Consider the following 10,508-nt stretch of genomic DNA (forward strand, 5'->3'; position numbering starts at 1 on the left):
GTGGTGCTGGGGATGTCCGAGATGGTGCGGCACGGGCACTGGGCATAGTGGCAGGGACGGTGGTGGTGGTGGTGGGTGGTGACGGCAGAGGTGGAATCGGTGATGGGTATGGCTGCGTGTTGGAGGAAGCTTCCAGGAAGACCCCGATGGTGAGTGGGGAGACCAGCTGGAGTGGAGGCGGGTGTGGAGAAGAGGCAGTGGGGGGATGGCCGTGGCTCACTGCGGAGCTGATGTGGGTCAGAGCGTGGCGGACAGTGGTGACTGGGGCTGGTGGAGGTGCTGGTGGATGGATCCCGGTCCTGGCTCAGCCCTTGTCCGGTCGCTCAGGCTGGGAATCAAATGAGCCGGAGTGGGGAGGGTCTCACCATTGCCACCGCTTGTCTCCAGCTAGCCTCAGGGACACGGGGCTTCACAGCAAATGATGGACTCTCCGCTTCAGTAGCACCCTCTCCCCTTCAGTAGCAGCACCCTCTCTCCTTTTCTTGACCTTGGAGTCAATGGCTATTCCTGATCAGGCTCAGTTCCTTCAAGTGCGGAAAGCTGGACAGGTTATCAGCCCCTTTGTAGGAATGAAGTTACTATGTCTTGGATGTGGGCACAGATGTTAGGGGAGCACCCTGGGGGCTGTCCCCCAAGGTCAGGGCCCCTGCTGTGGGCCCAGAGGCAGCTGATGTGATGGCTGCGAGAGGCCACCTCCCCTGAGCATTGCCCCCCTGTCCAGGGACAGGACGCAGACCAGCCAGCAGCACGTGGCACGGTGTTTTGGAGGCTTGCTGACCCTTCCCTGGGGTCACTGGCCCCTGGGGAATCCTCTGATTTCCCCCACCAGATGTGACCCCCCCTCCCCGAGTGCCAGGCCCATATGGAGGCCAGATGTGGAGCTGGGCCCGTGTGAGTCAGCCTGAGGTCGTGGAATGTGGGTGACCACCAGGTTGGCCAGGGAGGGCCAGTCGGTCCCCATGACAGCTCGACAGAAAAGCCCCAGAGCCCACAGGAAGCCGCTCTGGTGTGAGCCCGGTGGGGGCAGGGTGCTGCGATACTGGGGCCTCCTAGCCCAGGCGGCTCTGGGGGGAGATGCGGCCCTTCCCAGCACAGTGACTTGCCATCCCGCAGAGGGGGAGCCCTGAGGGGAGAGGTGGGCCCCAGAAGGGCTCTCCCTGGGATCTGGGCAGCTTCCTGGCCCTCATCTGCCCCTTCCCTGGAGCTTCCTCTTGTCTCTCCTGATGCTGTTTTCCTCTCCTCTGAGCATCCTGTTTTTAGGAAGGAGGGGTGGGGAGGGAGGGCTGTAAGGGGCCACAGAAGCATCTGATGAACCGTATCTCCTGCCCTTTTACAGATAGGGACACCAAAGCTCAGAGTAGGGGTGGGGTGGGGATCTGTCCAAGGTGCCCGGAGTGTGTGGCTGGGGACACCAGGCAGGAAATGCTAGTCTTCTGGCTCAGCCATGCCCTGTGTGTGTCTGACCACAGAGCACTTCTGCCGACGCAGAGCACAGGTGGGCATTTTGTGAGGTGTTCCCGATGGCCCTCCCCTGGCATGAGTGCCTTTGGTACTGAGGACCTCAGCACCTCTGTCATTGTTCCTGGGTTTCCTCCCCAAGGCCTGTCCCAAAGTCTTCACATACCTGCCAGCTCAGCTCTGCGTGTGCTGGGCTCAGGCCTCTGAGATACTGTGGGGGTACCCGGGGGGAGACCCCAGCCTCCCAAGAAGCCTACAGGAGCTTTGGGAGCCATCTCTGCAAGCCCCGGCCCCTGAGTCAATTCATCCAGCAGCACTCAGCTCCGCCCCCGCCCTGCTGTGGCCCCCGGGTCTCAGCTACTTCCTTCAGGTCTCCTCAGGGAAGCAGATTTTGAAGATGGCTTGACTTTTAGGAGCCAACAGGAGTTCCGAGCCAAGTCCCGTGTGTAGAGGGTGCATGGATGCTCATCCTACACGGGACAGGGCTCCACACCAGGGTGCCCCGGGAGCGGCCTGGAAATGCCAGCCCAGCTTGTGGAGAGGGGATGCTCTTGGCTGTCGGGCAAAGGGGCTTGCTGGAGGTGGCACCTTGGTGGGGAAATGGGCAGTGTTTGAGAGGTTCTCAGCCGGGCCACTCCCGCTCTGTGGGGTGGTATTAATCTACATCTGCAGGTCTGGTGGCCTCTGGCTGAAACATTCTCTATACCAAGCCTTCTGGGAGCCCCGGAGGGAGCTGAAGGTGGACTGGACTGAGCCCACGCCAAGGGAGGCTGGATTTCCCACTCTCCCTCCTCTGGAGGTTGGGCCCCCACTGCTGCTGAGGGTGCCGGCCTCGGGGCGTTGTGGGGCATGCTCACTGCTCTATCCTCCTCCTGGGTGGTTCTCGATGGCATGTCCCACCAGCCCTGCCCTGCCCTCACCGATGCCTTTGTTGTGCAAGGAGCTAGTTGGCTGATCCAGCCAGCCTGGGAGCACTGGGGCTGAGCCAGAGGTGGGAGGGCCTCGGCGGAGGGGAGCACTATCCACCCTCCAGGATGACTCTTGCCAGCCATGTCCCTGCCTCTGGTGGGCCCAGCCCCTTAAAGGGTCGGGGGGACAAGCGTGGAATTCAGAGGCAGCCAGGCTGTTTCAGTTCGTTCTAACGGGAGAAGGCGGCTGCAGCTTCCTCCCTGGGCAGCAGGCTCTCCCCGGGGCTGCTGTGCTGGAGGCAGCAGCCCCCATGCCGAGGGCGCCCCAGCTGGGGCAGGGCCCAGATCCACTCCCCTTCTTAAGCCTCTTGCAAAGAAGGGTGCCAGCCCCCGATCTCTTTTCACTGATGAGCCTCGGGGTGCAGAGCTGGACTGGCCAGGCCTGACTGTGCCCACTTCCCAGGGGACAGGGCTGGTCTCCTTCCCAGGGGTCTGGCTCTCTGATTCTAAGACCTCCTAATGTCCTGTCCTCTGGGGACCCCCAGGTAGACAGATGGTCTCAGGTAGCTAACTCCTCTCCCTTCCCAGAAACAGCCCAAGCACCAGGACCTAGCATGGGAAACTGAGGCAGCGTCCACACTGCTTTCAGTTCCGTGAGAGAGGGTCATCCTGTTCTTATGGTTGAGGGGACACCTTCAGCCAGCTCTGAGTTGGGTATCCTCATCTTGTCCAAGTCCTGGGGCAGGGCCCAGGTGGCGGGCACATGGCAGGAGATCCCTGAGGACTCCTGAGGGCAGCAGTGGCAGTTGCCAGGCCCGGCCACAGTGAGCCTCCAGCCCTCTGTCTAGTTTGATATAGACTAGGCGGGGGTCACAGTGACCGCCCCCATCTCAGGTGTGGTGGCCCCTCGCAGTGACCGCCACCCCAATCTCAGGTGTGGCGGCCCCTTGCAGTGACCCCGTGTCCCAGGTGTGGCGGCCACTCTCCCACATTCCCCGGCAGGGAGTCGGGAGAGGGCAGATGAGCATCACTGAGACCAAACCTTGGCTCTGGCGGTCCTTCCTCCCTTCGCAGGGCCTGGGAAGCATGTGCTGAGAGTTGCGTTTCAGGAAAGCAGCTGCAGCTCGTGACACGCTTTCCACAGCGGGAGATTTATGGGGCTGCGCGGCTTTCATGGTTTCTGTGGGGTTCCTATTCTCCCCCCGATTTGTCCTGGCCGCTGTCTCCGAGGCAGATGGGTGACAAGCCTCCCCTAGCTGGACCGGCCCAACAGGAAGGTATGGCTGGGTGGGGGAGGGGTGAGGCTGACCACCCCAGCCTCCTTCGGAGGGGGAAGCTGCTGGGAGCCACTGGGGGCCCACCTCGAGCAGCCCATAAATCTCTGAGACCTCCAGGAGGCAGGAAGCCTCCCCGCGGAGGTGTCCCACACACTCAGGCCTTGCCAGGGAAAGGAGAAGGGCCAGCAGCCCCCAGAGTCTGTGCCGCGGCCACTCCCCCAGGGCCCAGCCTGCAAGTTGTTTATTCCGGGCTGGGCCTTTCCTGCCATGTGTCAGTTCCCAACAGGCAGATGAATGAGCAGCATCTGTAGCTTCTGCACCAGCTCGACAGCTCCTACAACCTGGCCTGGGCGGGGAGCTTTGATCCCAGCAGGAGGTCCCCCAAATCTGCAAGGAGGGGCATCTGTCAGTTCCCATCTACTCCTGCCACTAACTTTCTGGGGTGGTGACAATGCAGGGTCCTCAGAAGGCCTAGAGCTCACAGGCTATGGTGGCTCCTGGGCCCGGACTGGAGCTGGGGAGGGAGGGAGGTTTTGGATGGACTGGGGTCTGGACAGAGGACAAGGGCTCCCGTGGGGCAACAAGTCGCCCTCTGGAGGAATCTAAGCAGAGGCTGTGACCTGGAGCTCCCCATTCTTCAGGTTGCCTTTGACGGCCTGGTAATGGGTCAACACTGGGACTCTGAGGCAAAGTTGAGGTACCCCAGGAAGGAAGACCCAGATGCTCACTCGGGCACCTTGCACTGCAGCCAGGGGCGCAGGAAGCAGCATCTGAAAAGCCACCCAGGGCTGGACAGGCCAGGCCTCACTGTGCCTACCTCCCAGGGGACAGGGCTGGTCTTCTCCCCAGGGTCTGGTTCTCTGGTTCGACTGCCCTCCTTGACCAAGGGAAGTGCTCAAGACACACAGCCTGCCCTGGGCCTGCCTCCTAGCCCCCTGGCCCCTCGGCCGGAACCAACTCCACACTGCTGCAGGCTGCCCTTGTTGACTCTGGCCCCCACGGACCTGGCCCTCAGCCCCTTTCTGACCTCCTCGGAGCCACGGCCAGCCCTCCAGAGCCCCATGTGGGCGTCTGCTGTGGGGCAGAGGAAGGTGTGTGCCCCTGTAGCCAGGCGGCAGGTGTGGGTTAGGGCAAGGGAAGCCAGTCCTCTTGGCTCACACTGCCCTGGTGGCTGAAAGAGTTCTTGGCGTGAAAGACCTTCCTGTGAACCCCAGAAATGCTGAGAGGGAGGGCCGCTGCTGCCCCACCCCACCTGCAGCCTTTTCACCGAGCTCTGTGGCTGGCTGCAGGAAAGGAGGGTTTACTGCACAGAAGTGGGGTGGCCCATGGGCTGCAAGGGCAGGAGACAAAGCTCAGCCAGGTGCCTAGGACTGGACAGCAGAGGCCACTCCTGGCCGCCCTGGAACTGTACTCTCTCTCCTTGCTTTCCCTTGGGCATCTGCTCTAGGCCCGCCTCCCCATGGTGGAGCACCAGGGCTCAGTTACGCTTCCAGTCAGCCCAACCCATTCAGCATCCAGGGTTCCAGTTCCCACGTCCCAGTCCTGGTTTTGTCTGCCCTGACAGCAGATCCCTGCCCTGAGCAGAGTCGGCTGGGAAGAGCGCACCAACTCACTTGTAGCAGTCAGCTCTGCGGCAGCAAGGGCTCAGAGGAAGGGGGGATGAAGTTGAGCTGTGGACCCTGGGATGCAGCCGTTGAGCACTTATGTAAAACCAGAAGCACCAGCAGGCAGAGGCCAGGCTCCCCTCCCCAGGCAGGAGGGTTGAGGAGCTCTGTTAACATCTGCCTCATTGACTTCCTTGTCTCCACTTCAGAGAATGGCCATTCTGACTTAAGGTGGCAACTTCTTCCTGTACAACAGCAGTCCCTCTTTTTTTTTTTTTTTTTTGGAGATGGAGTTTCACTCCTGTTGCCCAGGCTGGACTGCAGTGGTGTGATCTCCACTCACTGCAAACTCCGCCTCCCGGGTTCAAGCAATTCTCCTGCCTCAGCCTCCCCAGTAACTGGGATTACAGGTGCCCACCACCACGCCTGGCTAATTTTTTGTATTTTTAGTAGAGACAGCGTTTTACCATGTTGGCCAGGCTGGTTTCAAACTCCTGACCTCAGGTGATCCACTCGCCTCGGCCTCTCAAAGTGCTGGGATTACAGGCGTGAGTCACCACGCCCAGCCAGCAGTCCCTAATTTAAGGACTGTCGGCACACTTCTCATCTCCCTGGTCTGACCTCACCATCTGCTTTTCTGAGAGCAATCTCATCTCATCTCCTTCCTGAATACACGGTGGGGGATCCTCAGCAGAGCCCCCAGTTCCAGCGTTCTTGAAGACAATTTTTAGGACATCAGTGCAAGGACAGTGGGAGTACAGGCATGCTAAGGGCCGAGGCTAATTAGCTTGGGGTGAGTTTCATCGTATGGGTGTGTCTTAGTTCTGGGCTGCTGCCACAAAACCCCTTAGATTGGGTGACTGATAACAGAAACTTATTGCTCATAGTTCTGGAGGCTGGGAAGTCCAAGACCAAGGTGCCAACAGATTCTGAGTCTGGTGAGGGCTTGCTCTCTGCTTCAGAAATGCTGCCTTCTTGCTGTGTCCTCACACAGTGGAAAGGGCATGGGAACTGCCTCTTTTTTTTTTTTTTTTTTGAGACGGAGTCTTGCCCTGTCACCCAGGCTGGAGTGCAGTGGTGTGATCTTGGCTCACTGCAACCTCCACTTCCTGGGTTCAAGCAATTCTCCTGCCTCAGCCTCCCGAGTAGCTGGGACTACAGGTGCCTTCTGCCACGCCTGGCTAATTTTTTGTATTTTAGTAGAGACAGGGTTTCACTGTGTTGCCCAGGGAACTCCTGAGCTCAGGCAATCTGCCCGCCTCGGCCTTCCAAAGTGCTAGGATTACCAGCGTGAGCCACTGTGCCCAGTCAGCTTCTATAAGGGCACTAATCCCATCCACAGGGTGAAATTCTCATGATTTAATCATGTCCCAAAGACCCTACTTCTTAATATTCTCACACTGGATATCAAGTTCCAACAGATGAATCTGCGGGGGGATACTAACATTAAAACCATGATAGGATCTAAGAGGCCCATCCTTGAGGCCATGGTCCTAGGATGGGCAGAACTGCCCATAGCCCACTGTGCGAAGCCCCCTCGTTGGGTGACATCACGGGTACATCTGGGTTGGGAGGGGCCCCAGGTTCCATGTAGCCCAGAGATCCCCATCATTCCTCACTTCAAGCCAGAGGTTGGTTGGAGGTGACAGCAGCCTGGTGGAGTGCTGTGTGGCTCCTGATGCTCGTGCTCCCAGACCTGCAGGGCAGGTCTGTCTGAGGTCACTGTTGCAATGCACATTTTGAATATTTTCAGCTGTATGTGCACGGCAGGGGCTTGGCCCAGGCACTGCATGTGTAGCTCATACTTGGTGGGCTGTGTAATGTGTAGAGGGGTTGCCAAGGGCAGCGGAAATGTGGCCTTTTTCCAGCATAATCATGAGTCCTACCACTACGTGCCCCTGCCCCCTGTGGCCAGGACAGCTCCCACCCCTGATGTTGCTGAGATCTGCTGGGGGTGGAAGGACAAAGGCTGGTTGCTTTCTCCCGACTGACCAGTGTCCATTGCTCTATCCCTCTGGACTCCTGACAGCAAGGTGTCCAGGGGAGGGTACCTTTCAGGGCTTTGTGCTTGGTGTTATGCAGTTAAGCAGGTCCCCTTCAGGCCTGTGTGGCTGTGCCTGGAGATGCACAGGGGGCTGCTTTGGATGCGACGCCTGGTTTCCAAGGCATTCACTGATGGAGGGAAGCTCAGAGACCAGAGAGGGTTGGGCAGGGCTCAGCGGCCCTTCTGCTATGACCCCAGGGAGTGAGAAGGTCCCTGGGAGGCCTCTGCAGGAAGTCTAAGGCTAGGCCTTCTCCAGCCAGCTCTTTCTCTAGGCTCTTCTCAGCAAACGTGAGACTCTGCCAACTCTGCCCTTCTGCCTGGCCCTGAGCAGAGGCCCAACATCCCCAGAATCTTCAAGATGAATTGTATTAGCTTCTAGGGCTGCCAGAACAAAGTACTACAGATCGAGTGGCTTAAACCACAGAAATGTATTTCTCACAGCTCTGGAGGCTGGAAGTCCAAGATCAAGGTGGCAGCAGGGTTGTTTTCCTCTGAGTTCTCTCCTGGCTTGTAGAGGGCCACCTTCTCGCGTCCTTACAGGATCTTCCCTCTGTGTGTCTGTCTCTTCATCTCCTCTTATAAGGACACGGGTCACAGGGCCCACCGTAATGACCTCATCTTAATTATACTTAAATGTTGTAAAATTTTAATGGGTACTTAATTATAAAGACCCTATCTCCAAGTAAAATCATCCTGTGAAGCCCAGGGGGTTAAGCTTTCAACAGAGGAATTTGTTGGGACACCATTTAGCACACAGCACCAACAGATGCTCTGAGCGTGGGATCAAAGCTGCGCTCTCCCAGAGCCCCAGCCCAGGGTGCCTCCCACAGCATCCTTGTTGGGCCACTCCAGCCCATGCTGGCTGGGGACACTGTGGCTGTGCGAAGGGTCTGAGGTGTCCAGCACGGGAGAAACAGCCGTATCCTGAGCTCATTCGTATTCAGCTCAGTCCTGGGGAGAGGAAAGTGGGGCGCTCAGGGATGCCTGGGGTGGCTCCCCCATTGCTTAGCTAAGGGGCTCTCAGTTGCCACGGTGACCTCTGTCTGCACAGTCAAATACACACAGCCCAGCCACTTCTCTGGGCTGGAGGGCTCCCCCCACCCCAGAGTTCACACTGACTGTTGAGTCTCTTGGTGACAAAAACATGGAAACGGTTGCCATGGCAGCCATTCTTTGGAGCCCTCAGACTGGAGTGCAAAGTTCAGGATGCCCAGGGACAGCTGAAATGAAAATATGGGAAAATGTGCTTCCCTCGCCCTGGAAGGATGAGTCGGTTGGCATTCAGTGCTCTCCTGCGCCTGGCTGTCCCTGCCCCTCCCCATCCCCTGGTCCCTGTGTGGGTATGGGGGGTTGCCCTGCGAGTGAAGGAGCAGAGTGGCCCCCAGGGATGTAGACAGAAGCCAGCCAGCGTGGGAAGGTAGGCTGAGTTGGGGTGGGTCCATTGTCTGGAGGGGTAAGTGGGGAAGTGATGACTGCTGGGCGTTCCCTGGGGACATGTGCTTGTGACTGCTGAAGCCACAGAGCTTGCCTGTGTCTTGGTTTCTTCAAGCTGCTGCTCCTTTCTCAGGAGGGCTCAAGTCTGTTTCATGGCCCAGCCTGGGGAATAAAGTGCTTCGCCTAGTGAAGGCTACAGCGTGTGAGGGGAAGGGACCCTGCTCTGACAGTGTGGGGCAGGGGAGTGAGTGGATGGCTGTTTCTCTTGAACAGAGGTTGAGTACAGCAGTAGGCCTCTCCAGGTACCCCCTTGGCCTGGGGGCAATGATCATGTGTCCACCTCCAGCAGGTCCCCAAGAAGGCTCCATGAGGCTCTGGTGACCGAGATGCACCAACCAAAGGGTTCTGCAGTCAGGGTTGTCTGAGAAACCAACATATGTATACAGGATTCTTAGGTTAAAGGCTCTGAAAAGTCCTGCAGTAAGAGCAAAGTTTCTCCTTATTTGTTTATGTAGCATCTCTTATTTTTGAAGTCTCCCTTACTATCTTGCAGAAATGACATCTGGGAACATTTGTCCTCTGAGTCAACAGCATCTCACCGCTTGTGAGAAATGCGTATTCTAGAGCCTCACCCAGATCTGTTGAATCTGAAGCTCTGGGGCGGGGCCCAGCAGTGTATTTTCACAAGCCCGCCAGGGCATTCTGATGCATGCTCCATTTGGGGAAGTCCTCTACTAGGGAAAATACTGGCAGAGAATTTGGAGTAAGAGGAATGGTCTGGGGACCTTGGGCAGCACAGAGGAAGGGAGGCCCCCTGGTAGGGATGGCTTAGACATGGGAAGCGGCAGTCCAAGGACCCCGGGGCTCTGGAAAAGGCACTACAGCCACCCCAAAGGGTGGGTTCTCATCTTCTGCCCCTGAGCATTGAGGACCCATTATGGTTTTCTGAGACTGGTTGGAGGACCAGGCTGTGTGTGTGGAGTGTCATGAGGTCTGGTGTAAAGTGACTTTGGTCTTTGGAGAAGCGCACCCCTGAGGAACCTCCCTCTCCCCCGCCAGCATTGCGCTCACCCGAGCGCCTGCCCTGGGCAGACAGCTTGCGCAGAGTGCTGGGGGCGTGGGCAGCACCTGTAGGCTTTCTGGACAAAGTGGGTCTCGACAAGGCCAGGAGATGGCTTGTCCCGACGGCAGTGCTGGGTGGCACCCTCAAAGCGTGGGTGGTGAAGCCTCTTGGAACAGCGGCCTTGGCCCTGGTGTTAGCAGGTGAGGGGGTCTACGATCAGCTTGCCACCACCCACGCGCTCCTCCATGGGACACTCTCTGCAGTCACTTCCTGGGGCTGGGTCTCCTTTCCCTTCTCTCCAGGCTCAGGCAGGGTGGACCTGGCCACAGCATCTGGGGGCCCACCCGCCTGCCTGTGCTTCCTTGCAGCCGTCCAGATTCACATCCTGAAGGCGGACAAGGCGGGGGACTGGTGGAAGTTCACGGTGAACATCATCTCCGTGTACAAGCAGGGCACGAGCCGCATCCGCCGCGGTGACCAGAGCCTGTGGATCCGCTCGCGGGACATCGCCTGCAAATGTCCCAAAATCAAGCCCCTCAAGAAGTATCTGCTGCTGGGCAACGCTGAGGACTCTCCGGACCAGAGCGGCATCGTGGCCGACAAAAGCAGCCTGGTGATCCAGTGGCGGGACACGTGGGCGCGGCGGCTGCGCAAGTTCCAGCAGCGTGAGAAGAAGGGCAAGTGCAAGAAGGCCTAGCGCGGAGGCAGCAGGCGGGCGGG

The 10,508-nt window shown here is 58.6% G+C and overlaps 1 protein-coding gene across 1 annotated transcript in view; it reads left to right on the top strand.

The window, feature by feature from the left end:
- Window positions 1-10,508, top strand: part of NTN1 (netrin 1) — a 300,896-nt gene extending 290,388 nt beyond the window's left edge. The window contains exon 6 of the mRNA XM_011973151.1: window positions 10,157-10,508. Coding sequence (XP_011828541.1) covers window positions 10,157-10,485 — 329 coding nt within the window. The 3' untranslated portion in view covers window positions 10,486-10,508. The remainder of the gene's footprint in view (window positions 1-10,156) is intronic.

Source organism: Mandrillus leucophaeus, unplaced genomic scaffold (genome assembly GCF_000951045.1).
Source record: "Mandrillus leucophaeus isolate KB7577 unplaced genomic scaffold, Mleu.le_1.0 Scaffold135, whole genome shotgun sequence".
Lineage (NCBI taxonomy): Eukaryota > Metazoa > Chordata > Mammalia > Primates > Cercopithecidae > Mandrillus > Mandrillus leucophaeus.